The 27,964-nt window shown below is 51.8% G+C and overlaps 1 protein-coding gene across 1 annotated transcript; it reads right to left on the reverse strand.

Annotated features, from left to right (window-relative positions):
- Positions 1–122: 122 nt before the first annotated feature.
- On the reverse strand, positions 123–27,964 carry PADI3 (peptidyl arginine deiminase 3). Its single transcript, XM_010957467.3, has 16 exons — positions 27,852–27,964; positions 21,633–21,813; positions 19,202–19,274; positions 16,275–16,336; positions 15,181–15,298; positions 14,046–14,171; positions 12,232–12,410; positions 11,791–11,894; positions 11,588–11,699; positions 10,178–10,285; positions 8,870–9,021; positions 7,507–7,651; positions 7,309–7,411; positions 5,351–5,430; positions 3,140–3,265; positions 123–1,420 (listed from the first exon to the last, which is right to left on the reverse strand). The coding sequence occupies exons 1-16, from the start codon at positions 27,941–27,943 to the stop codon at positions 1,187–1,189; spliced, it is 1,995 nt and encodes a 664-aa protein (XP_010955769.2). The 5' UTR covers positions 27,944–27,964; the 3' UTR covers positions 123–1,186.

Here is a 27,964-nt window from a genome sequence, read left to right on the forward strand (position 1 = left end):
TTCTTGGCACGGGGCGGGGGCGGGCAGGCAAGCAAATGTTTCAGCTGCAAGAAACTCCCCTGTTCCTGCGTCGTGTTCTAAGACCAAAGCAGGGCCCCAGTTAGACTCAAACCATTTGTGTTTCTGTAGGTTTATTAGTTAGTGATGGAGACAAAGCTGGACCCATACAGAACACACATGCAACTGACACACACATCTGGAGAAAACAACCCACCCCTCCCCTGACTCCCCTGTGCTCAGAGCAGTTCATTCCCAGAGTGGTCCCGTTGTGAGCGGTCTCGGTGGGTCTGCCCCGCCGGGCCCCCGTCTCCTGAGGCAGAGCAGGATAGGGAAATCTTGACCAGTGGTCAACAGAAAACCTAGGACTGGCTCCCCCACACCCCCAGAGAGAGGCCCCGAGGCCACGGAAGCGCCTTATGTATTATAAAGGACACTTTTCTCCCTCACACGCAGTTTTCCCAGGCTCCAGGAATTCCCCAGATACTTTCATCACCAAGAAATTCCAGGAGGTTTTGGAACCAAGCCAGATTTCTGAACATCAGATGACAAGGTGTTTCTAAGGTTAAGGGGGGACTATCATTGCTTCAACATACACCTAGAAGCACCTACTACATGGAACCTCTGGAGAATGCTGGGCAGGGCAGAGGTCAACATCTGATCAGGAGCTTGGGAATCGGAAGGCTGGTCCCACCTTGACCTAAATGGACCTCTGCTCCTTCCCTGTGGGTGAGGCTATGGGCCTAGTGTCTCCTGTCCTGCGACCTTATGGCTGTTCCCCTGCACAGTGATAGGCAATCAGACCAAAGCAGGACCATGGGTTCTTCTTCCATCAGGACACACAGGTCAGGAAAGCAGAGGAGATTCATGGAAGTTTCTAGACCACAAAGTGAATTAGGCTCCAAACGGAGGATTTGGGGGTGGGGAGGGGGAGTATTTGGAAGAGTCCTCATGGGTCATGCTGATCGACATGAGAGGCCAGAAGAAATGAGGTCCTTCTTTTTGGGAGGCCAAAGGGAATCAAGTCTGAGAACCGAATGGGTTGCAGGTGAGGCGTGAACACTTCTAGGGAAAAGGCTTCCAAGAGGGGGTTCCATCTGGAACCTTGGGGTTCAAGAGCCTGTCTCAGTCTCCATCACCCAGGCCGATGTTCCTCCCCAGGAGGAGAGGATGGGGGTGGGGCATGGGCTCAGGGCACCATGTTCCACCACTTGAAGGAGAAGGGCTGCCGGCGCACGTTGGTGCCGCAGTGCACCTCCCCGTGCAGCATGTGGTACGAGGTGAAGTCATCGATGAAGGTGCAGTGGAGGCCCAGCGGCTCCAGCAGGGAGCGCACCTTCTCCTCCAGGCAGCAGCGGCCGTTGATGATGGGCCCGAAGGGCTTGGGGATGCCCAGGTGCTTCCCCAGCACCAGCATGTTCACCTGCAGAGAACGGGGAGCAGCACTTCATCATCCACTCGCACCCCAACACTTTCACTATCCCTGGCAGGACCTGGGTTTGTCCTTTAGGCAGCCTTGCAAGTAGCTACTCGCCCCTTCAGGCAGTGGGAGAGGAACTTGGGTTGGTAAGAACCCTAGACAGCTGTGCATTCCCATGGGTGCATCTTCAGAGCTCACAGTGACAACTTATTTCTCTGGCGACTGCCCTCCTTGTGGGTGGATTGTCGGGGCTGCCGTGTCTGTGCTACACAAGCCCCAAACCCCCAGGCTGTAGCTGACAGGACCAGGGTGACCGTCAGACCCAAGCTGGGCCAATCAGGTTCTCTCTCTCCAGTATTTGAAGTTGACATGGTGGAACAGTGGAGTCAATCTCTGCCTGGTCTGTGTCTGTGCTTCTGTGTGGCTGTATTAATATTCATCCCCAGGGACAGAGAAGCAAAGGAAGCCAAAATGGGGGGAGGGGATGAATGACGCAGATCCAGAGACAAGAGATGGTTTCAGGCCCTCCTGATGCCCCAGAGCCCTGCCCTCAGCTTCCATGGTATCTTTATATTAAATCTTCTGCACTGGCTGAAGCCAGCTTGGGTAGTCCTCTATCTCCTGCAATCCAAGAACCTGGACCACTGCACAAGCTCCTGGGGGCACATACATCCCTCCTTAGAGATGCAGGAAGGAAAGGGCGTGATGAGAGGCTTTGCAAGTGGGGAAATCAAAGAGGGCAGGAAGTCAGCCAGAAAGGAGAAGGAAAAATGGGGGGATGAAGCAATGGTGGTGTGGACAGGCTCCCTGCAAGACTCTGACGATGGGCAAGTCTAGTTCCTCTGAGGGATGGAGGTGAGGAAGGGATGGAGGGGGAGGGAAGGAGGGGTGGAGAGGCGAGCTGGGCAACTGACAGCAGTGCTACTCAAAGTGCGGTCCTCAGAGAGCAGCATCAGCGCCTCCTGGGTGCTTTCTTGTTAGAAAGGCGGCAGCATCTCAGGTCCTACCTCAAACCTGCTGGATCAGAACCTCTGAGGTGGGCCCCGACTGTTCCAGGTGTTCCAGAGGCAAGTTCAAGTTTCAGGGGCACCAGAAGTAAAGCCTCTAGGGCTCGATCAAAGGCCACTTCTTCCATGAAGCCCTCTTGGATCTCCAGTGCTACCTCTTAGGCCGAATGTGCTTTGTCTCATCTCTGAACTGCCACATCACTTTATCACACAAAATAGATTGCTGGGACATGCCCTCAGAGAGGTGAAGAGAGTTTCCTCCAACCAGATTTGATTGGACGCTCCATGGGAGCAGGGAGCTGCTTGAAACATCTCTGTATCTCACGCAGGGTACCCTAACATGTGAGGGATGGATGAATAGCTGTGAGCTGGGAAGAAGGGAGCAGAATGGGCATCTGAGTTTCCAGTGGATGCTATGTGCTTTACATGCATGGCCTTATGAAATCTTTTGTTCACTCCATAAATATCAAGAGAATCCGTGGGTGGAGAGAAGGGGCCTTCCCTGATGGCCTCTGAGCAAGACCTTTGCCAACGAGCATTGTGTAGTGACCATGACAGCCAACTAGTCCTTCTGCTGGGCACCATGGGACCTCTGATTCTCCCCAACCAGTCACTGCAATCCCAAACGTGGCAGCGACCAAATGTCTTGTCCTCTGGGCAGCGGAGGCTTGGAGCCTAATTTAATGAAACCTTAAGTCACAAGTGGGAGCCTCACCAAGTCAGGGAAGAAGGCCAGTGCTTTTCTCCTCTCCATCTTGAAGAGCTGGGGGATGTCAATGATGTCACAGTCAGTCAAGCCCAGCTCCCTCTTCAGCACCTCCCGGTTCCAGTCAATGCAGCTCTGGGGGAGGAGGGGGCAGAGTTGGGGAGACGTTGCCAGTGTTCAGGGAGACCCAAAGGATCATGTCTGGTTAAGGATGGGCAGGATGTCCAAGTACCCATGGGCCAACTCTGCACACAAACCCTCTTTGTGCCCCTTCATCAAAATATACCTGCCCCATGTCCCACCCCTCACAGCCCTATCCCCCTACTGGGGCTCAAGTGAGAGTGTTCCAGAGTGTTCCTTCCTTAGTCTCCTCTCTTCTCCAGATCCTTCACTCCTTAGGGGATCCCCTACAGTCTCATGGTTTAAAACACCAGATAATGACAGCTCCCAAATTCCTATCTCCCAAGCGCTTTATAAAGCCCAGCCTCTTTCCTGAGCTCAGACATGTAAGGATAACCACCACTCTGCATCTTTACTTGGATGTCTGGCAGGCACATCAGATGTGACGGGTCCAAAGGCAAATTCTTCATTTCTACCTGCCCCTCTGCCATGTTCTTCAGTTCAGTAAATGGAGCCACTGCTCGGGCCAAAAGCCTTGGTGTCATTCTCGCTGCCTCCTTTCCTCTCACTATATCCGTCATCAGCGAGTCCCATGGGCTCTGCCTCTGAAATATATCCCTGATCTGACCTCTTCCCACCACATCCACTGCTTCCACCTGGAGGAGAGGCATCCCCTCCCACCTGGCTGCCTGCAGCATCTTCCTAACTGGCCTCCTTGCTGCTTCTGCTCTTGCTCACGTGACAGCCGTGACAATGCTCCTCGCAGACCTTCAACTGCGAGAGTGGAATTGACCAAGAGCCCTTGCTGCCCAGCTCCAGCTCCAAAATCTTTTCCGTGTTGGCGTCTGAAGCCACACCTCCCACCGGCTGCTAACTGCCCATGGCTGAGCGCTACATGGACACGAGGGCAGACTGTTTCTGGGAGACGGGACCCCTCTGATGGTTGACAGGCTTGCAGCATCCCCCACAGCTTTGCCAAACCTGACTTAGACTGTATGACAGTATAGGATGCATCCACCCCCGCTTCTGGCCCTGTCCTTCCCTCGGGGCCATCTCTCCCAGCCCCCTCCAGCTCCCTTCCTCTTTCCTTCCTGCAGGTATTGTCCCTAAAGCAACCCTAGTGTGTTTAAACCCCCATCTTCGCATTTGCTTCTTGTAGGGCCCTGTGCTGGATACAGTTTGCTCTTCTGGGCCCACTGTCCCCACTTCTCTCCTCTGTGCCCTGGGAGGCTGACCCTTGGGAATCAGGGACTCCCATACCTTCTGGCTTCCAGTTGGGTCAGCCAATGGGGGCACTGGCCAGAGGTGAGGGGCTGAGAGTGCAGTTGGGGTCTTTGTCCCCACCCCCTCCACCCCCCCCGCCGCCACGCCCTTCCTTCTCTGAGGGTTGCCTGTGAAGTCCCAGCTCTCGTCTTTCAGCCTCTTTCTGTAGTGACCCCTCCAGATTCCAGGAACAACTTCCTCCCCTAATTCCTTCAGGACTAGTGGTGGTGACAGCTCCCCTCTTCCCAACCTAGGGATACAGCACAGTCCCTTGCTGATTTCCTCAAATCTCCCCTGTGCTTTTGGGAATACCCCCTTTATAAACTCTGCTGTCGTTCTCCAGCTTGAAGTGCTGCATGTTTCCTGCTTGGACCTGCTATCACCTTCCCCCACGCCCCACCGTGAGAGGTGATATTTTCTCAACACAGCAACAGAGAGATCATTTCAGAGCATAAGTCAGATCAGGTCCCTCCTCTGCTCAAATCTCCCAGTGGCCTCCAATCTCACTCAGAGTCACAACCAAAGTCCCAGTGATACTTTACAAGGCCTTGTGTGACCCCATCTCCCTTCACCCAGCATCGGCCTCTTGGCTCATCCTTAAATACTCCAGGCCCCCAGGGTCATTGTCTGTGCTGTTCCCTCTGCCTGGAATGCTTGTCCTCCTCACGTGCACCTGGCTTACGCCCTCATTTCTCTTGGGTCAAAGTCAGGGTTTAGAGGCCCTCTGTCTGGGCCTGTTCCAGCCTGAGCTTTCAAGAACCATGAGCCTCAGACCTCCATTTATATCCCTGGCCCCAGCCACACCCGCCCTCCACTCAAAGCCCACGGCCCTTGTACCTGCACAAACTTGTTGTAGCTGATGAGGTTTCTGTTGGCGAGGACCTGGTTGATGGAGATGGTGTTGACCTGCTGGTTGCCTGTAAAGGAGAGAGAGACATGAAGGGCCGGGTGGGAATAGCACCAGCAGTGAGGGCCACCAGCTCTGGGAAGCAGGCAGGCAGAGGCCAAGTTCGCAGGTTCCGGTCTTGCTGAGTCAGCAGCTCCCTGCCGTTTCCGCTTGGCCCCTGCGCACGTCTGGGTGTGTGAGGACAGCCAGGGCAGGTTGCTGCAGTGCTGTGAACTTCAGACCTTCATTCAGGTGCACTGGAGTGGTGATGCCTGTTATGGGAAATGTACAAACACCCCACCCCACACCCCACACCCCCAGGGCACTGGATGATGATCGCTCTTCTTCTGGCTAGTGGTGGGATGGGGCAGGGGCTGGGTCACCCACCTGCCCATCAGTGCCAGCCCTGATGGACACCGTTGGCCCCTGTCCCTGATCTCCAAGAGGTGACTGCAAGGCAAAGGGGCTCCCTCAGGCCCAGCTCTCCTGCCTGCTTGAGAGGGTGCCTGTGGGGACAGGCAGGGCAGGGAAGGGGAGGTTAATGCCAATGGCTCACAATCCTCACAGCTGTCATTTATTAAGCTCTTACCACGTGAAGGCCCTGAGCTCAGTCCTTTCCATTCAGCACCTTATTTAGGCCTCACAGCAACCCCACAAGGTATGCATCATTACCCCCACTTTGCAGATAAGGAAACTGAGGCTCAGAGAGGTAGGAAGACTTGGCACAGATCTTGCAGCTAGGAAACGGGATGTTTGTGATTCCAACCCAAGCCCAGGGCTCATGAAGGGCTGAAACCTTGACCAAGGGAAAGCGGAGGGCTTGCTGGACCCACCCGATCACGGGCAGGCTTGGCCTCCCCCTCATCCCAGTTGGAGTCAGACAGCTGAGGTCCAGTCCCAGCTCCACTACATTCTTGCAGAGGCCTCTGGGCCAGCGACTTCCCCTCTGTGAGCCTTTCATTCTTGGGTATGAAGCAGAGAGACAGTAATCCTCACAGGCTCTCCTGAGATCCAGTGGGATAATGTGCATGGACCACACAGCTGCGACCCGGCACACGCAGTAGGTGATGACTGAGGTGCGCTGGGTCCCCAGGGTCAGCTCTCCCAGGCAGCGAGGTGGGGATGCATGGCCCGACAGTGTGAATTCCCTCCCCATTCCTCCCAGCTGGGCCTTTGCAAAAACTGCTTAGCTTATTTTTGGTCCTTGTTCACTGTAAACCAGGTGCTTCCAGGAAAGTTGAAGATGGCTTTTCCCTAGCCTGGTGCAGGAAATTTGGGTTTGAGGATTTTTCAGATTTGGTCTGGGCTCTAAGGAGTCTATTCACGGTCCCTACGGGAGCAATGGGGTTGGGGAAAATTCTATCTCTTCCACTTTACAGCTGGGCTCCGAGGTGATGATTGTGGATGGGGAGTAAGGGGTCATGGGAAGTTATATTTAGGAGCTTCTAAATTCTGTGGAAGCTTTTCTTTCAGTGGTAGTTTTGGTCCAGGGTGGGACTGTTCATGAGCCCAGGCTCCAAGCCCCAATAGATGCTCCATTGATCAATCAGATTTCACTCACAGAACCCAAATTATTAAGATTTCCAAGACAGCGAGGGCAAAGCATTAAACCCCAAGTGCTGGGACCTTCTGAGCAAAGGGCCCAGTCTGACTGAGCTGGTCACATGCCCACGAAGCCGGCCATGTCTCCACTCCGTCCACGCCCACCCCAAGCCCATCCGTCATCAAGGCGCTCCCTGCCAGCTCTGCCCCAGTCCGGAATGGTTGTGGCTGGTGGAGCAAGGGATCTCAAACCTGGGGGGACAGCCCTGCCTTAAAATGTGCCATTCCTTTCTCAAGCCACGATGTGCACTGATCTAGGTGAAGGGGGCGGGAAAGCTGGGATGAGGGACACAGCACTGGTACCCACCAGCAACCCCTTGGAACAGGAGGGCCCTGCCGTGGCCCCACTTCTGCTTTTCCTGGAAGAGTTTGAAGCAGGCGCTAGGGCTGGCCAGGAGCATCCGGAAGCCCTGTGTGGAGAAAGCAGACTTGGCTGAGCTTCCTGGCCTCAGCAGAGCTCCCTGGAGCTCATCCCCCAACCCAGAGCTGTCCCCCAAGTCCTTACCTTCCCATCTGGGGCAGGGACAAAACTCAGAAACTCATCCACGTGGCCCACAGTCAACCAGTCCACAAAGAGCTCCACGGGGGGCTGCACCTTCTGCGCGTGGAGGAAGTCCCGAACCACCTGGGTGACCCTGCGACCCCTTGACCTGGGGCCCAAGGGGTTAAAAAAAAGTTGCTTAAGACAAAACAAAATAAAACTATGCAGAAATGGAATGACAAGAGTCCAAGATTTCTGCAATATCTGCCCAAAAAATGCATCGCTTTTGTAATCAAAAAAGACAATAAAAAATATATATTTTAAAATTACACTCAAGGTGAGTTCTCGATGAGGCAGACACAGGACAGGTCAATCACACCAGGTCAATGATGCACCCAGGTCTCACCATCCAGGCACATCCTCAGAACTACCCTGAGACCCCATCCTCACACTCTCCAAGAGACTTATTTCACCCCCATATTCAATCAATGGCTGGGCAGTTCTTCCTTGAGTTTAACTTACATCTCTCTTGCTGCAGCTTCACCTTCCTGCACCTCAGTGGGGAGAGAGGGTGATCTTGTCTCACAGCCCTGGCATTTGATGTTCATGAATTTAAACCCCATTCTTCTTTTGCCTTCTGAAAAAGTATCTAATGGCATGACCCAAACTTCCCCTTTCTGTGAGATCATGTGTCTGTGGGCAGTTTGTCCCCTCTGAAGCTTCTTGATTCATCTGTTATTTGATCACAAGTCTGTTCTAACTGCTTTGCTGAATTTGGTTGACTCTATGTCCTGGTCTATAAATAATCATTAACTATAACCCCTTTTCTTCTCCAGCAGTACCCCTGTGTCACATCTTGAACAAGAGACATCATGTTACGCTCTCTGTGCTACTGCCATTTCACTTTTTGTGTCCTCTATTTCCCTTCTGCTCTCAGGAAAAGAGCTGACATTAGTCATTTACATCATAGTATGAACAAGCATTGATTTAAATGCAATTTATTCCAGGACTGTTGAGACTTAAAGTTTTTCCTTCTGTAACTATTAATCAATAGCAACATCTATTTATTTTCTGAATCAGAAGACCTAAGTCTAGTCGTAACTTTGCATCCTGTGTGAACTTTATCAGGTCACTCACCTTCTCTGGGCCCACTTGTGAAATGAAAGTGTTGGACTGAACGATGTCTGGGTCTGGTCTTCTCAAACTCCCCGAGGTAAGTGTGGACAGTGTCTGAAGAACATCCCACTGCTCCCACCACCACCACATCCAGGACTACCTTTTTTCTGGTTCTCTTCCTGCAGTAGAATGGCCCCTCCTCCAGCCACCATCAGCCCCCGCTCCCCCTCAGCCTCCACCCCAAGAACACCTCTCCGTGCTCCTCTCTCACCCAGGCAGGTTGCCCCCAATGAGGATCCTCCCCAGGGGGTACTCCTTCCCATTGGCCACCACTGGGGGGCTGACCTCCAGGTTCCCAAAGGAGTCCAGGCGACTCACAGAGTTGTCTCGTGGCTCCCGAGTCACGTAGCCGAAATCTGGACCCTGTTAGGGGAAACTGAGTCAAGCTGGGGGGTGGAGAGGGCTCACCAGGAAGAGCTTGAACCAACTTGCTGGGCTCTAAGCACCTTAAAGACAGGGTGGGAGTAGCCACCCATTCTTCAGATGGAAATACTGAGTCAAAGATGGGGCTCCAACCTGTTGATATTTCACACATGCTCAGAGATGCATGCCTGCCAAAGTTGGGAAACACACAGCCCTCTAGCCCTGCTGCCGTACGTGATTCTCCATGGTCACTGGGAAATAGCAGAGGTTGCTCCTACACTCCCCATTAGACCTGGAGCCTAAGGCCACAGCCACCCCCTTACCCTCTGCACAGTCTTCCTGCCAAGTCCAGCTCTAGGGCAGGTATCTGGCTGCTCTAGAGTGGCCTGTTCTTGGGGACCAAGAGACTGGTGATGGCCCTAGGAACATCAGTTTTTCAACTCTGGAAAGAGGGAGAACTCCCCAGGACCACCTCTTAGAAGGAATGTAGACAATACTGAGAGCTGGAGGAGAGCGCCTCTCACTTTGGGACCCACTGAGGGCTTGGAGAGACCTTCCAATCTCTATGGCATCAAGGGAATCTCCCCTCTTTCCTCAAGGTGGGGGGTCTGTTAAAACACACTCTTTATTTTATTACCAATAATAACACCAGCTAACTGCGCTATATGCTTCCTCTGTTTGGGCATGGAGAAGCCTCACAAGCACCTGGGAGGCCAGGCTAACATATCGTTATTACTGATGAGGAAACTGAGGCTCAGAGAGGGGAAATCACTCTTGCAAGATCACACAGCATGTGAGTGACAGAGCCACGTTGTTCTGACTCCAAAGCCTATGTTTTTAACAGCTGTACTGTCCCGCCTCCCCCTGGCTAAGGCTGCCAGATTTAGTAAACAAAGAGACAGGAGATGTCCAGTTCAATTTCAATTTCAGATAAATAACAAATATATTTTTAGTATAAGTATATCCCATACAATGTATGAGATATACTTATCCTAAAAAGTTACTCATTGCTTAGCTGAAATTCAAATTGAACTGAGCATCTCCTGTATTTTACCTGGCAACTCTACTCCTGTCCCTAAAGAACACAGTTCCCAATCTGGCCTTCAGGGTAATGTCCCTCAGCCCTCAGGGCTAGGCTGTGGCCGGGACCACTCACCAGGATTCTTTTGTAAGGGAAGTCCTGTAGTTCCCCATTCCTGGGGGAGTCAAAGACCACAGGGAAGGTCTTGTGCGGTGCCTGAATGTAGCCCATCTCCATCTCGTCCTGCAAACATGAGGGACACACGGCTGAAGTTGGTATCCAACAAGAAGCTCACTATTTTGTGCCTGGTCCTGCTCTTTACAAATATTAATTCCATTAGTCTTCATGACACACCCACGTGGAAGCACCATGATTACCCCGTATTACGGATAAGGACAGTGAAGAATAGAGAGGTCTAATTATTTGTCCAAGGGCACACAGCTAACCAGCGGCATAGTCAGGATCTAAAACCAGCCACTCTGGCTCCAGAATCCTGCACTGAATCACCTCGTTGGATGAACCCCAAGCCGAAATAAAAGCTTCTTAGCTTGGCATTCGAGGTCTCCCACGTCAACTCTTGCCCTTCACAGAAACTTGGCCCTGGCCAAAGAGAACACGTCCTTTCGCCTGCCTCCCACCTCTGGGCCTTTGCACACACTGGCACTCTACCAGAACCACCATTCATTGAGTTCCAGCACAGCCCTTACCAGTTCTGTGGCCCTAGACATTTGTCCCCTCTGACAGCTCCTTCTGTACGGGGGTGTTGACAGGTGTTGTCAGGAAGATGAAATGATGCTACACATGGCCTGTAGCAAGTGCTCAATAAATGACACAAATCATTATCCATTCGCCAAATCTGGTCCAGCTCAGATGTCCCCTCCAGGCAGTCTTCCCTGATTCCTCCAGAGAGAGGTGATGCCACCCTCCTCGAGACCTTGCTGGCACTTTGCTGGAACCCTGCTACCTCTTAGATGGTTGGAGTGGGGGCTTTTGTCACACCCATTCACTACGTCAAGGCTTCTCAGCCTCAGCATGACTAACATTTGGGGCCAGATAATTCTGCGTCGTGGGGGCTGTCCTGTGCATTGTAGGCTGTTTAGTAGTGCCCCTGGCCTCTTCCCACTAGAAGCCCGTAGCATCACCACCCTCAGTGTAGCAACCAAAGACGTTTCCAGATATGGCCAAATGTCCCCTGGGGGGACAAAAATCACCTTCCTTTGAGAATCACTGGTTCAGGCTGTTGAGGGCAGGAAGCATGTACCCCACACCCCACCTCTGCCATCCCCTTCAGGTCCCGCCCAGTGCCTCACCCAGATCCTATGCATGAATGGATGCCGAGTCCAATGTCAACAGTGTGCCTGGCTCTCCATATAGTTGTAGAGAGAGGGAAAGAGCTCTAGTCTAGAATCGGAAAGAGCAGGGCCCTGGGGAGGGTGATCCCAGCCCTGGTCCTCCTGGATATTCCCAGCAGCACCCGCGTTGGGATAGGCCAGCCTCTCCATCCAGGAGAGCGTCCCATGAGGTGCCGCCCAGAGGCTGCAGTACCTGGATCCAGCGGTCATTGCGGTTCTCAGCCTGTGGGCAGATGGTCAGCTTGCAGCCAGCCCTCCTGGCCAGCTCCGCCACCGAATCCACAAAACCCGTGTTGTTCTTCACCCTGCAGACAAGCCAGGGGAGAGTGGCTCAGGACAGAGCCAGGCCAGAGGGGCCACCAGGGTCAGAAGGACACCCAGCACCCCCAGACTCACTGGCACACGTACACCTCCAGGGGTGGCAGGGTGCTGGGCGTCATGATCCAGGGTGCCACGCGAAACACCACGGTGTCAGTGAAGATCGGGGACTGATAGAAGTCCTGCAGGGGGAGACCGGGGGAAAGGGCAGTGGCCTCAGGGTGCAGAGCCTGGGTGATTCAACGGCCACCGAGGTCTTGCCCAAGCTGCTTGCTCCTTAGTTTCTTCCCTTCCTTTCTTTCTTTTTTTAGTCAATGGAGGTGCTGGGGATTGAACCCAGGACCTCCTGATGCTAAGCATGCACTCTACCCCTGAGCTGTACCCACCCGCCTTGCTCCTTAGTTTCTAGACAGGCACCAGCCAGGTGGCCGGGAAGCCTGGGATCTTCCAAGCCAGCAGTTCCCATCTATCCCAGGAATGGGGGCACCTTTTCACCCTCTCTGTCCTGGCCACCCCTACCTCATTGGAGTAGTCCAGCAGGGTGACGTGGAAGGAGATGAGCCCCGAAAAGCCAGCATCGGGGAAGGAGAGCCCCTCCACGAAGAAACGCTCCTCGTCCCCGTGGAAGCGGGGCACCTCATACGACAGCTTGTCCTGGCCCAGCACGTGCCTGTAGGCCTCGCATGAGTCCTCGGGACCTGGGAGGGGACAGAAGGGGTGGCTGTAGCTCCCTAGCAGGCCTGGGGTGCATGAGGGATGCAGAAAGGTCTGTTCAACCTCTCTCAAAAAATATAAGCCAGACAACAACACCTGCCTCCTGCCTCCCACTGGCAAATGAGAGAAAGATGCTTAAGACACAGCATGAGCAGGGCTGGGGCAGGGAAGGGAGGGCATTCCTTTCTAAGATAGGTGTTCAGATCTTTTGGAGGGCAACTTGGTGGCTATTAACGAAGTAATTTTACCCCTAACCAGCAATTCCAAGTCTAGGTATCTTTCCTACAAAATAAGTGTACAAGGATGTTCACTGTTACTTATTCACTTGTTGAACAAATATTTACTGAGCACCTACTGGGCACCTATGAGGCATGGTTCTGGACTCAGGACATAGCCGTGAGCAAGGTCCCTGCCCTCCAGGCACCTATATGGTTGTAAAATCAAAACACAGCAAAAACTATGCGTTCAGGGTACCAGGTCAGTTACAGCCCCTCCGTGGTGTGGAATTCCATGCAGCCATGGTGGAGACTGAAGCAGAGCTAAATAAATACACAGAGAGATGTGTAGGAGATACAACTCAATGAAAGAAACCATTTGGAAAGCAGAATATGTCCATACACACAAACACACACCATGCACATTTAGTGCATATAGGAAAACAGTCAGGAAGAACCAAACTGTTAACAGTGAACACATTTTAAGAGTCAAGATTCGGGGTATGGATAGAGAACTTTCATTTTTTTACTTTACATACTTCTATATTTTAAAAGGAGCATATCATACATATATGATATGCATTATACATCATATACATTCGTATTTTAAGGGGTATTTAATATCCTTGCTTGTACTTGTGATAATGGCATTGGGACTATGTAAAACAATAGTTTGGGGTTTTTTAGGGGGGAGATGCAAATTGAATTATCACCAAGGCAAATAGCCATGGTGTCTGGGGCTGCCTTTCTTTACTTATTTATAAAACATTTCAGGGTTTTTTCCTTTTTTTAATTTTTCTTATCGTTCCATTTATTTTTATTTTGGGGGAGGAGGTAATTATGTTTGTTTATTTATAAAAATTTTCTTTTAGCTTTGTCAGTTAATCTTTCCAAATATTTGAGAAAGAAATAACACCAGTCTTGTTTATTTATTTTTAATGGAGGTACGGGGACGGAACTCAGGACCTCATGCACGCTAAGCACACGCTCTGCCACTGAGCTGTACCCTCCCCTGCCGGGACTGCCTTTAAAGCCCTTCAGTAAATAGAAAAGGGTTGATGAAGCAGGAAAGACAAAATAGTGACAACTGTTGACTCCAAGTGGTTGGCATGGTGGGCTTTCATTACACTGTTCTCTACTTTGGTGTATGTTTAAAAGTTTTGATAATAAAAATTTCTAAATGTGCTTAGAACATGTTTTAAAAATGTATTAATCCAGTAAAACAACCTTGGGCATGGCTGTGCAGGGGATGCTAGCTGACCGGCTCCAGAGCCCCCAAGTCTGACTGCGCTTTCTCTGACCCCCCGACCAAGGCAGCTCGGGAAGAGCAGTCAGCCCTCCAGCCCCCCGGGGGGGGGGGGGAACTAAGGCCCCTCTGGCGGGGCAGGATGCGCAAGGACTCACCACAGGCGTGGAAGACCCGTGCTCGCTTGGCATCACGGCTGGAGGTGTGGAGGATGAGTTTGTGGTCATCGAAGAGGGCAGCGGGGCCTTGGGTCCGCAGGACCATGACGGACATGTCTTCCAGGTCTGTGGAGCCGGGCAGAGGGCGGGAGCTCAGGGGGCCTCTGACACCCCAGCACCTCCAACTCCTGCCTGCCGCCCTCCCCAGGGCACAGGGTGCCAGGACCTGGGTCTCTGAGCCCCAGCTCTGCCCACCCTGTGGAAACACTGAGAACCAACAAGAGCAAACCACGAAGATGTCCATAAGTGTGTGACGTGGTGAGCTACGTCCCACTCTGTGCCTCTGTTCCCTCATCTGCTCAGAGGAACAGGAAGTGGAGAGTGGCCAGCCCAGTGCCTGGCACACGACAGGTGTTCGGGAGATGCATTTAGGGTAAGAAGGCCACCTGGGCGGCAAGCAGGGGAGGAGCGAAGCCTCAGTCCCAGCATCACTCGCTGCTGCCCGTGGCCAGACCCTCCCTCCCTGGGCTTCAGCCTTCCTGTCTCTGAAACCAGGGACAATCATGCCCGTTTTCAGGGTAGCTGCAGGCATCTTGGCTGTGAAGCACCTCCCTGGCCCACATCTTTTGGGATGGACTTCCCTGACATCCAGGCCTGTGAGGCCTGGGGAGGAAGCCAGAATTGGGTTGGAATAGGAAACCTTGGATCTGCCACAGACCGGCTGAGTGACTTCAGGGGTCTCCTGACCTCTGAGCCTCAACAACTTCATCTCTGAATTGTGGAGATGCTGCCCTCCAGCTTGGATGGTTAGAGAATTCTGGGAAAGGGTCTGGCTCACGGTAAGTGCTTAAGTAATGTTAGCATTCTCCACTGCCCTAGAGGGAGAGAACGGTGAGTCAGCTCATTTCCAGAGCTCTGCCTCAGTGTGTGGGTGCCCACTGGCACTGGGGGTGTTGGGGAGGGCCAGATGCCAGCCTGAGGCAGGTTTGAAGGAGTATCATGGTGTATTAGGAGCTGAAACTATGGCCCCAAGCTCTGCCTTCAAGAGCTGCCCATGTGGGTCAGAATCCCTGCAGGATAGCTGAGCAGTGACCCTGGAAATCCAGGACCACGAGCTGCCCCGTCACCCCCTCACCTTGCAGGCAGTGCACACGCTGGTCACAGTTGTCCTGGTTATCACAGTTCAGATTGTCCCTGTCACAGTTCACCAGCAGGATGGCTCCGTACCCACCAGGCCCCCAGACCCACTGCCGCTGCCAACGACAAAGCAGATCTGATGATGGGGGCTCAGACCAGACCAGCGCCTCCCTCCCCAGTGTCCCCGTGGCCAGCCACTGAACCCCATCTCTTCATCTTCACCCCACCCTCTGAGAATAGGTCCACTCCTGCTCAAGAAATGGAAATGGCTCCCTACTGCCCGCACCGTCAAGCCCAGCTACACATCTGCCTCTCATGGCTGTCTGTGTTATGCCTCCAGCCAATATCCTTTCTCCATAGGCAACTTCCTGATTACTAGATCCATTCCTCCCTCCGGGCCTTGGCCCCTGCTGTTTCTGCACCTGGAATGCCCTCCCTCTGGCATCGCTTTGCAGCCCAGCTCAGGTGGACTTCAAAGTCTTCCTCGCTCACAAAACCCATCTTGACCCTTCTCCTCTGAACTCCCAATGCATTAAATGCCACCACAATTCAGCCCAAAGTTCTTAGTTTCATACTTGGTAGATTTCCCTTTTCACCTAGATGAGGGGGTCGGCATACTACTGCCGGTGGGCCAAACTTGGCCCACCCACTGCGTGTTTTTCTAAATAAAGTTTTATTGGAACGCTGTCACGTCCCTCTGTTTCTGTGTTGAATACAGCTCTTTCATCCTAAATGGCAGAATCAAGTCATTGCAACAGAGACAGTACGGCTGTCAAAGCCTGAAACGTTTACTATCCTGCTCTTACAGAAAATGTTTGCCAACTCCCAATCTAGGTTGAAAACCCAGAAGGATTTTTCCCTGCAAAGGAAGGCCTAGCCTGGGGCTAGGCACCTGTGTGCTTGAAAACTCTTGGTGATGATTTTTCTCTCAGTGAAAGACCCCCCCAGCTATGCCTGGTTCCTCTTTGGCTCCCTGACCTCGGCATCAGCTGGGAGGCAGGGGGACACGTGAGTGGCCTCAACCCTCTTAACCCAGCCTAGAGCATCTCCAAACTCCAAGCCCCTTTCGGGTCCCAGGCAGAGATACCCTACCTTGTCCACAAAGCTCCTGTCCTGCCTGCCTTCACAGTTCAGGTCGCAATCCAGGGTGATATCTGTAAGGGGAGGGCAGAGGATAAGTCATGACAGGATTCCCAGGAGCCCAGCACAGGCCCATGGCCTCCAGCTTTTAGTCTCAGTCTCAGGACCCGCCTGGGGCCAAGCAAATAGAAGTCATTTCCAAGAAGACACTGCCCAAAGGTGAGGAGCATCTGGAACTTCCCTCCCTGGGCTAGGGAAAGAGGCCTTGAGGAGGAAGCAGGGTCAGAGAAAGGTCAAATGCTGCCCACTCCAGGAAGCCTTCCCTGAACTCTCCCTCTTCTGCATCCCTATGGCCATCACTGTCTGGGGCACGCCCTGTACTGAGCCCAGGTCACGCTGGATACTCTTGGTCTGTATGAAGCTGACTCATCTCCTTGGGATGGGGCAGTGAGCCTGGACTTTGGGGTCTAAGTGTCGTGGATGTGAATCTGGGCTCAGCTTCTTCACAATTTCCCAGCCCCCTTCCCACCTTCTTAACCGTTCTCCCTAGAAACCTTTCTAAAACCCTAGAGATTTTACGATACCAATGAAACATTCAAGGAGGAGAGGGAGAGAGAAGACCCCCAGCCCCTAGTAGAGAAATAGAGAATTTGAAATGATTTTTAATCGTGTGAAATGAGTGATACCCAGCCACCACGCAACAGGGTGTGAATCTTACAAACATAACGTGGGGCAAAAGAAGCCCAGCCCCAAAGGACGTGTAGAATATGATTCCATCCATAGAAAATTCAAATACAGGCAAAAATATATTATTTGGGTGTGCATACTTAGATGATCAAACCATAAAGAAAAGCATGAAATACTAATCACAAGATAGTGGTTACCTCTGGGGGAAGGAGGGAGTTATGATCAGAGAGGAGCTTGGAGGCAAGGTGTACTCTGGGGCGCTGGTCACATTCCACATTCTATTTCTTGGCCTGAGTGATGGTTGCCCGAGTGTTTGCTTTGTAACTATTCATTACTGTGTGTATGCATACACACACACACACACACACTCACACACATAAAGCTTTGTGCACCTTTCTGTATGTGTATTTTCTTTTTTTTAATTAAAAAATTTTAATTGAAGTTATAGTCAGTTACAATATGTCAATTTCTGGTGTATAGCATCATGTTTCAGTCATGCATATACTTACATACATTCATTTTCATATTCTTTTTCATTATAGGTTACTACAAGATACTGAGTATAGTTCCCTGCACTCTACAGAAGAAATTTGTTTTTTCTGTATGTGTATTTTCCAACGAACAAGGGTGTGTATGTGTTCTGGGGTGGGGTGGTGCAGAGAGGTACCCAACCTCAATCCTAATGAAAGGCAAATTAAAGCAACAGTGAGATACCAACCTCTCAAAGTGTCAAAAATGGAAAGGGTTGACAATGTACAGTGTGGGCAAGGCATTCTCATGTGCTGTTGGTGGGTGTGTAAAGTGGTGTGGTCTTTTGTGAACAGCCATTTGGCAATAGCTATCAGCACTTTAAATGTATGTTCCCTATAACTCTCCGGATCTGCTTCTCAAAATGCCTCCTGCACGCAGAAAACAAACTAGGGTTACCAAAGAGGAAAGAGGAGGCAGGGATAAATTAGGAGTTTGGGATTAACAGATACACATGACTCTATAGATAAACAACAAGGCCCTACTGTGTAGCACAGGGAACAATACTCAATCTCTTTTTATTATTATCTAATTTTAATGGAGGTACTAGGGATTGAACCCAGGACCCTGTGCATGCTGAACAAGCACTCTACCAGTTGAACTATACCCTCCCCCATATATTCAGTTTCTTGTAGTGACATACAATGGAAAAGAATCTGAAGAGAAAAAATATATATGTATGTGTATGTATATGTATAACTGAATCGCTTTGCTGTACACCTGAAACTAACATTGTAAATCAACTATACATTCAATAAAAAATAAGATTTAAAAAAATGTAAAAATGCTACCTGCAGATGAATCATTTTCAACTTTCTTGCTAAGTGTTCTCCAAGTATTTGTACCAATGCAAACCCCCATCCCCAGTGCAAGGAGCTCCCGCATCCATATCCTTGGCGACACTATCTTCCTTTTTAAAAAGTTTTAATTAATTAACTAATAAGTTTCTTTTCACTTGGGTTCTGATCCTTGGGGCTTTCTCAACTGTGAATTGCTAGTTCATATTTTTTGCCTATTTCTATTAATTGTTTTGTTTTCCTTTCTTATTGATTGGAGTTCTCCATCATCTACATACACCCATCAGCCATTCGCATTGCAAATTTCTTCTCCCAACCATAGTTTGACTTTGTACTTGTACAGAAATTTTTTATTTAAAACATTTTTTAAATTTTAATTTAGCAATCCTTCCCCTCATGGCCTGTGCTTTTGTTTTGCCTTGTTAAAACATTGGACTACGCTGAAGTTGAAATGATATTCTCTTATAAAAGCTTTAAAATTTTGAATTTCATTTTGAGATTTTTAACCCACCTGAAATTTATTTACTTTAAAAAATTTTCAGAATTGAAGTATGTTGATGTACAAGATTATATATATAATATAGGTATATAATATAGAGATTCACAATTTTTAAAGGTTATACTCCTTTTACAGTTATTATAAAATATTGGCTATGTATCCTTGTAGCTTATTTTATAACTAATAGTTTGCACCTCTTAATCCCCTACCTCTATACTGCCTCTCCCCCTTCCCTCTCCCCACTGGGAACCACTAGAGAAATTCATTTTTGAGTATGGTCTGAGGCAGGGCTCCAAGTTCATTGAGTGTCACTGGACAATCACATGAGCCTGGGTCTCTGTCCTGGTTCTCTATGTGACCCCTTGCTCTATATTTAACACTATATTTAACCGATTTCACACGTCCCTTGGTTGAGGCCCCCAGCTTACCAACACAGGTGAGGTAGAGCACCGCGTAGGCCAGGGGCAGGGGCTCATGGCTGGAATGGTAGGAAATCTGAACCTGTAGAGAGATGGGTCCAGGGTCAAGCTGGCTGAAGCCAAGAGCTCTACCCCCAAAACACAGGTCTCGGGGGAATCTGGCAGGGAGAGGAGGAGGTCTCAAGAAACTCTGTGCACTCAAGTTGAGTTTACTAGCCCGGCTCCTCCTTTAGCCTCCTCTGTGCCATTTATTTTTCCATGCCTCAATTGGCCCACCTGTAAAATAGGAACTATATGTGAGGGACTCCATGGAGACCCGCATTGCAGTGCCGCCCAGGACTACTGCGGGGTTTGAGCGAGCCTCTACTCCCCTTTGGGTCTCAGTTTCACCAGTCATAAAATGAGGACTTTGGACTGGGCAGGATTTAGCGATTCTCTCTTCACAGTGGGATTCAGATAAGCCTCGACTGAGCCTGGCAAATCTGGGTTCTATGACCTTGGCCAAGGCCCTTCTCCTTTCTGAGCTGCCTCAGTTTCCTAATCTGCAAAATGGGGACCACGCAGGTCTCCACCTCCGAGGATGGTCGTGCAGCTCTGAATCAATCCATGTAAAAGACTGATCCCGTAGGAACTGCCCAAGAACTCCCAGTCATTGTTACTAGGGGGCAGGTGTGGCAGTGAGTGCAGAGCGCAGGAGTCAGACGGCCTGCGCTGGGATTCAGGACCCACCGGGCGAAAACATCCCGAGAAAAGTTACTGTTCTTGCTGGGCCTCAATTTCCTCAGCTATAGAGTGGGGATAATAATAGTTCCATAGGACTAATTATAGGCTGTGAGGATGAAAGAAGGAAACATGTGGCATGCCTGGCACAGTGCCTGGCCCACAGCAGGCACCCAATAACTGTCAGAGGTGAGGCTGAAGATGCGGGTGATGATAAAGCAATTCCAGGCGGATGCATCAAAGCCCCTTCGAACCCTGGCCTTCCATGTGGACATTCCCTCCCGATGTGGGTCCCTCAACTCTCTGGCTCCGATATCCTCATCTCAGCCAGAAGGTTCAGGAGCTTATAGAGGCCACGCACCTCTCAGTCCTGGGAGCCCCGGAATCCTGCAGTTACTGAGCCCCAGCAATGATGCTTGCCTCAGGCAGACAATTAACTGGATCTCGGCCAAAAGTGAGGGGAGGGAAGTAGGGGGACAGTCTGACCACCCTCCTCAATCCCTGTGGTTCTTGGGGTCAAAGAACTCAGGGTGGGGAGGTGCCCACATGGCCTCGGGCTCAATGAGGGGCACCAGGAGGGGCCTCTTACAGGCTGGCTGGTTCCCTTGCTCTGCCCCGGGGCCTCTGTCCTGGCTCTCACTGATCACGCTCCTTGGTGTCAGTTTCCTTGTCTGTAAAATGGGTTCATGGAGTCCTGCCCCCATCTGCTTCATAGAGCTCCCTGGGTAGGCTAAATCAGAAACATGGATGGTAATGATGTGGGGGTGATGGAGGGAACATGCCCCCAGTGGTCAGACAGGTCTGTGATGAGTTCTAGTTTTCCCACTGATCAGACGTGGCCCTGGACAGTTACTCTGAACCTTGGTAGCCCCACCTGTGACATGAGGATCAGACAGACCTTGACTCTCAGGGCTGTTGTGAGGGCTGGAGGCAGTCAGGGCACAAAGTCGGTGTTCCTTAAAGGGCCAGTTTTTCGAAGCATGATTCCTGACATGGAATGGGGACCTGTTACCCACACAACAAGGCCTAGTTCCCATCACCCTTTTAAGGGGTGTCACCTGTGCCAAGCTCAAGGGCCATCCCATTTCTCCCACTTTTTAAATGCCCCCTGCCCTGGGGCCGGAACTTGGCCTCCAGCTGGGCCTTGTTAAACTCACCCTCACTGGCTGAATGAGCAGAGAGAGAAGAGGAAGGGGAGCCATCCTGCCTCTGAGAAGGGAACGGGGTCAGGAAGAGAGTGGGTTGGGGAAGACAAGGCGGCTGGAGGAGGGGGTATCTCTCCAGGCAGCGGCACCCATCCCCCATCTCTGCTTTCTCTCCTTCATTCAGAGAGGGAGAGCTCATGTATCAACCCTCAGCCAGCAGATGGGGAAACTGAGGCCCAACCCGAAGACCTGACACAACTCCCCCCATCACAAGGGGTCTTGAGAAGCAAGAGCAGGAGCAAAGCCTGGCTCACATCCCGCTCCACACCACCTCCTAGGAGGGAGGTGCTATGACTATCCCCATTTTATAGATGGGGAAACTGAGGCCCAGAGGGGGGATGTGACTCTCCGGTGGACTCACAATTGGTGTTTGTAAGTCACAGAGCTGGCTGGCACCAGGGCCAGGCGCTGACCCACTGTGCTACCCTGCGCTCTGGGTAAAGAGATGGCGCCAGGCCCTTATGAAGCTAGATCACTGCCTCCCCACCATCCCCCAGACCAGGGGACCCACTCACATGACTGTCATTGAGGTCGTTGCTGGGAGAGTTCACGACTACGATGATCTTGAACCCTGAATCAAAGTGCCACCGCCTGGTGTCTGCACGCTCCCGCTTCTTCTCCATGCTGGGAGAGATGTAGATGTCCACGCCGGGGGTCCCATAGACCTCAAACATCTCCGTGCCCTGGGGTACGGCCCTGGGGAGGACAGGAGCCGTGAGAAGCGCCAGGAGGTGGCCCTTGTTCAGATGCTTGAGTTCTGGCTCAAACATTTGCTTCCTCCAAGAAGCCTTTCCTGACTACCTTTGGCCTCTCAGATCCTCACAGCAAGCCCCTGGGAGCCAAGCCTGGACCCCACACACGTTACACAGTCTCACATTCTAAGGTTCTGTGTTTATTAAAATTTCCCTTGTGGGTTCTTTAGGCATTAGTTGTAGAGTTAAAAAGATTGTTGTCCTGCGGACTGCAGTCCTCCAACTCCAGCTAGTCTTGGCGTCTGAAGTCAGTCTCTTCTTCCTCTGACTGTCTAGGGGGTGCTCATTGTGCACGCAGGCACTGCCGCGCTGTGGCAAATACACCCGCTGCCCTAGAGCCTTCAATCACTCCAGCCAGATGGGGCTCAGGACCATGGGATCGGTGGGATCCCATGTAGGGAGAGGCCACTGTAAACCAGAGGGGCCAGAAGGCTTCCTGGAGGAAGCAGTACACACATCCAGCTGGGGGAGAAGAGCAGCTGACACTGGCTGAGCCCTTGCCATGTGCAGCCCGATCTGAGTTTATGTGTATTATGTCATGTAACCCACTCAAAAACCCCAGGAAGTAGGTACTGTTATTGTCTCCCATTTTACAGATGGGAAAATTGAGGTTAAAGTAACTTGTGCAAAGTCATGGAGCTAATAAGTGACAGGACAGGGATCCAAACCCAGGCCTTCTGGCTCCTGAGTCCACATTCTTACCCAAGAGTACTACCATCAGTCATCATAACCCCTGGCCCCTGGCCCCTGCACACTTATTGTGGCAGGTTCGGCTAAAGACTTTCCAAACACCAGCTCATCTAATCCTTGGCTCCAAGAGGAGGGGCTTATTACTCCCATTTACACGTGGGGAAACTGAGGCTCAGGATGTGCAAAAGGCTTCCTCAAGTTGGCACAGTCAACCATGAAGCCCCCACTCCCAGGACTTTTCCCTTTCCCACCTCCACCCAGAGGAGAACAGACCTCCTTCAAAGCCCCCTCTTCATTCCTCCACCAGCAAGATTCTGACACTTCTCGACATGGCTTCTTTATAAAAAGAGAAATAAATGAAGCTCAAACTGTACTCCCCCAGGGGGCTCCCACTCCAGGGCTTGGCCCTGCCGGAGATCCTCACCAGGTAGGCGGGGCTGGAACACCTGTGTCCCCTCCCAAGCAGGGCCGCCAGCTTTCATAAAATACAGAACATGCAGTTGGACATGAATTTCGGATAAACAGCAAACAAGTGTTTTAGTTTAGGTATAGCCCATGCAATATTTCAGACATGCTTACACCAAAAAATTATTCATTGTTTATCTGGACTTCAGGTTTAACTAGGCATCCTGGATTTTATCTGGTAACCCTACTACCAAAGCTATAATTTCCAGGGCCCTGGCCTGCTGTGCCCTTGGTGTGTGAGCCAGACCATCAGGGGACACAGAGACCCTGGATAGAGAGGCATGGGGACATGGAGACAGAGAGAGACAAGGAGACATGAAAAGATATGGAGAACCAGGAAGACAGAGACTTGTGGAGATGGAGATAGAGTTGGGTACGAAGGGCCCCCAGTACCCTGCCCTCAACCCCAAACTGCTCCGCGGACCCCAGGCCTCCACAAGCTCAAGCTGAACACCTTCGCTGGTCCTTCTTTGATGTTGTTAAAGTCCACCCAGTTCCCAGGCCCCAGCCCCTGGCTTGGGGTATTTCAGCCCAGCTCCCCTGCACCTCACTGGCACAAGCCCTGTGTGATACCAGGGGACCCCTGATGAAGATGGAAGCGCCCCTGCCCAGGAGGCTCCCAAAGAAGCCGGGGGCTCGATGGCACCACGACCAGGGTCAGGAGTCAGGTTCTAGACAGGGCTGGGTCACACATCAGCCAGGTCACCTTGAGTAAATGACCTGGCCTCCCTGGGCTCAGTAACCTCGCGCTATAAAGTGGGATAATGACACCTGCCCGACCAACCTCACGGGCAATTGTGAGGCTCAAGTGCAATAATATACGGGGGAGTCTTGGAAAACGACCAGCCCGGGACAGGGGAAGGGTTTATTAAGGTAAATTAGGGCGCAGGAAATGGATAGATGGAAGCAGGTTGAGAGGGTGGGTTGTGTCTGGAGAAGACTTCCCAGAGGAAAGCAGCTGAGCCAAGGATGAGGGGGATGGGCTTCCACTCCAGAGCCGTAGGAGGTCAAGTGTAAACTCAGGCTGCAAAGAGCTCATTTTCATTTCTCCCCTATGTAATAGGGAGCCAGCGATGGTTCTTGATGTGAGCAGTAACACAATGGAGCCACGGCAAGATGGTTAAGCCTGTGGACTCTGGGGCTGGGCAGTCTGGTTCAAATCCCAGCCCTATTGCTCACTAGCTGTGTGACCTTAAGGGAGTGATTTGGCCTCCCTCTGCCTCAGGGTCTACATCTATAGCGTGGGGTGATGGAAGGTGAAAGAAGTGGGTGTGTGTGAACAGTTGGGATGAAAGTTGGAAGCACTTCAGCTCATGCCCTTGTTTCACTGCTGGGGAAACTGAGGCCCAGAAGAGAAGGGACTAGACTAAAAGGCCACGTCCTAGACTGCACGCTGCCCACAAGCACTTAGACCCCAGATGGGCTGGAACCAGAAGGCTGATGAAATTGACTCCCAATTACCTCACCACCAACCAATCAGAAGGATGTCCTCGAGCTGATTACGCCCCCTACAACCGCTTTCCCTCACCCTGTCTTTAAAGACTTCCCTGACAGCTTTCGGGGAGTTGGGGTCTTTTGAGCCCTAGCTGTCTGGACTCCTTGCTTGGCGCCTGCAATAAACAGCACTTTCCTTCACCACAACCTGGGGTCAGTAGATTGGCTTTACTGTGGGCGGGTGAGCAGACCCAAGTTTGGTTCCATAACGACTCTGCTATGCCAACATTTTCAGGGTACATACAGGGAAACTGAAGCCCAGGATGGTGCAGAAAGTTGCTCAAGATGACAGAGCAATGGGTGACAGAACTAGGAGCAAAACTCAGGGTTCCCGGCCCCCAGGTGCCCCGAGCCTCCTCATTCTGTTAGACCACCTCTGCTGAGCAAGGGGTTAGCTGGTTGCCCTTCCAACCCAGGGCAGTGGTTCTCAACCCTGGCTGCACATCCACACCCAGTGCCTGGCTCAGCACGCCTGTGTATTACTCCTCCTTATCCTTCCCCGCTAAGAATCCCCGCTCAGGAAGGCAAAGCCCCCTTACCAAGTCTGGGTCATCTCCAACTCAACGAAAGGCGGGAGGACAGAGTTTAGTTCACTGCCACAGATAGAGAGGAGTCTTAAAGGTCTTGCCTGTGCTCACCCTTCAAGGCTCTGGTTGGTGCCCTTCCTCCAGGAAGCCTGCCCTGACTGTTCAGCCTGTGCTAATTTCTCTTTTCTTATCTCCTTCTTCTCCCAGGAGGGCTCAGAGGTTGTTCCCCAGCCACCTGGTGGATGGCAGGTTTGGGAATGCTTGAGGCTGTCTATGGGGCCAGAAAAGAGCCTTAAAATGATGATGATGATAATAATTCACACACCAAGCATCGCCTATGTATTCCACATGCACAATCTCATTCAATTGTCCCAATTGCCCTTTGAAATGAAGGCCAAAGTGTTTAGGCTGCTTCCTGGCTCTGCCACTCCTCACTGGCTGTGTGACATGGGGCAAGTTACTTAACCTCTCTGTGCCTCAGCTTTCTCATCTCAAAAATGAAGATAAAGATGGTACCCACTTCACAGAATAGTTGTAAGCATTAGTTCACATGTTAGGGAAGTGACTGGTATGGAGCTGGCTTTAAATATCATTGCTGCTATTACTATTATTATCTTCATTTTACACATGAAGAAAGAGAGACTCGAGAGGTTGAGTGGCTTTCTCAAGGTCGCACAGCTGCTAGGTCAGAGAGCCAGGGCTGAGCCACCCCTCCCACTGCCCTTTCTCTCGTTGGCCCACAGTCTGAGTGCCCAGGATGGCTAAATCACAGCATCTCTACGCTGGAAGGGATTTTGGAGTTAATCTGGTCCTGCTCCCCTTGCAAGACAGGAATCATTTCTGCAGAACCCCTGCGAGGTGGTCCAGCCCCTGCTAGAACTGCAGGACAGGGTTCTCAGAGGGCAGGGACCATGCCTGCTTGTTCACTATTGAGTCCCCGTGTCTGGAACACGCTAGACTGCAAAGAAACACTTGATGAACATGTGTGTGAACATACTAGGAGCTCTCCTGCATCTCCAAGGTGGTCTGGTCATCGGAGACCCCAGAGTCCCTTGTTTAAGGGTGCCAGAGTCCCCATCCCCCACTCTGTGACTGTCCCACTTACAGGCTCCTCTGCGAACCCCAAGGTGGCCCATCTAACCACATCATCCCAAGACACTACTGCCTTCACCTCTCGTGACCCAAATCTGTCCTCCATCCTCTGCAGGGGAGGAGCCAGGCCGGGGCTTCCTGGGGCAGGTCAAGCTAGAGACACATCTGCCCGATGCGCACTTGGCAGCCAGGGCAAGTGAGTCACCCCCATGGGCATGCAGTGTTGGAGGAGGCAGTGGCGCCAGCTGGTATGAGTACCCCCTCTTCCATCCCCCCTCTGTGGCTGCCCCCAGCTGCAGGAGCAAATGAATCCCTTTCCCACTCACTGCCCACCCACCCTCAACCAGGCTTTAGCTCCCGCTACCTAGCTTGGCTGGGCCTGCTCCAGACTTGGTTCCCTCCCATGACCCACTTCTCACCTACTTTTGTCTAATGCCCCGGAACCAACCCCATCTCTACTTCTGACTAAGTTCACTCTAATTTTTGAAGTCTTAGTCCGGAATACAGGTTCTCAGCTGGGGGTGACGTATCCCTCCAGGGCACATTTGGCAATGTCTGGAGATGTTTTTGGCTGCCACGAGTAGTGGGTGTGCTACCAGCAGCTAGTGAGCAGAAGCCAGAGACGCTGCTCAACATGGCACAGCGCACAGGACGGTCCCCTCGCCAAGGAATGACCGTGCCAAGATTGCTGAGGCTGAGAAACCCGGTCTCAGGAGAGGGTGGGAGACCTGCGAGATGGGAACAGTGACACGGTTCTGCCTTCTCCCCTCCTAGTCCCCTGATTACCTGTGTCCCCCACTCAGCCTTGGAGCTGGGACCCCTGGAGACTCCTCAAAAGGTAACGTAGCTAGTTCCCTGGTGATTCCCAGAGCCCAGCTCCTGCAACTCTGCCCAAACTCTCCTTTTCTTTTTGGGAGAGGGCGATAAGGTGGGGCCTGACCTCCAGGCACTGGCTTTAAGGACACGGCTGTGGCCATGGCGCACAGCAGGGGCATAGTGCATGGGTGTTCCTCCTCAAGTGGCAGCCAGCTGAAAGCACAGGACACTTGACCATGAACGGGTTTAAATTCTGGGTTTGCCACTTAGTAACTGTGTGATTGAGCAAATGGCTTGCCCTCCCTGGGCCTCAGTTTCCTCATCTGGCAAACAAAAGGAAGCTAATAATAAAGTTAGCTCCCAGGGTTGCTGTGAAAGTCAGATTCGAGAGTTAAAATTCAAGGATTAAATTCAAGAGGCTTGTCAAGCTCTTAGAACAGTGCTTGGCACATAGTAAGTGCTATGTTAAGTATAAGTGAGTTTTTTAAAAAAATGAGTGATGCTCTGTCTTCAGAGCTCATAGGCTGGGGGTGGAGGGTACACTTCTTTCTGTTCTTGTGTGCCCAGCGAGACCCCCGACCCAGCCTGCAGGATCCTCTGAAAAAGGAAAGTACCCAAGATCCCACAGCACCAGCAGCCTCCAATAGCCCTGAATCAGAGCTCTGCCACTGCAACCGTCTCTAACCTCGTTCAGTCTCCCACACTTCAAGTCCCCAGCTGGGGTCTTTAAGAAGTCTGGCTGAGAAAGGCCAGGACCCAAGCTTCCGTGACTGGCTGCTGTTCCAAGGCCAACGCTCAGGAGAGGGCAGCCAAGCCAGGAAGCCCCACATGGCTCGTAGGGAGAGCCCAAGGGGGTCAGCACCAGGGGCCTGCAAACCCCCAGGCTTCTGGCTCTTACCCATAGATGTCCACGAGGGTCTCCACGCCAGCCACACACACAGCGCTGGTGGGATGCTCCAGGGACACACGCACGATCCTCTGTAGAGACATGTTGGCCTTGGGCTGAGCTTG

The sequence above is a fragment of the Camelus bactrianus genome, chromosome 13 (genome assembly GCF_048773025.1).
Source record: "Camelus bactrianus isolate YW-2024 breed Bactrian camel chromosome 13, ASM4877302v1, whole genome shotgun sequence".
Lineage (NCBI taxonomy): Eukaryota > Metazoa > Chordata > Mammalia > Artiodactyla > Camelidae > Camelus > Camelus bactrianus.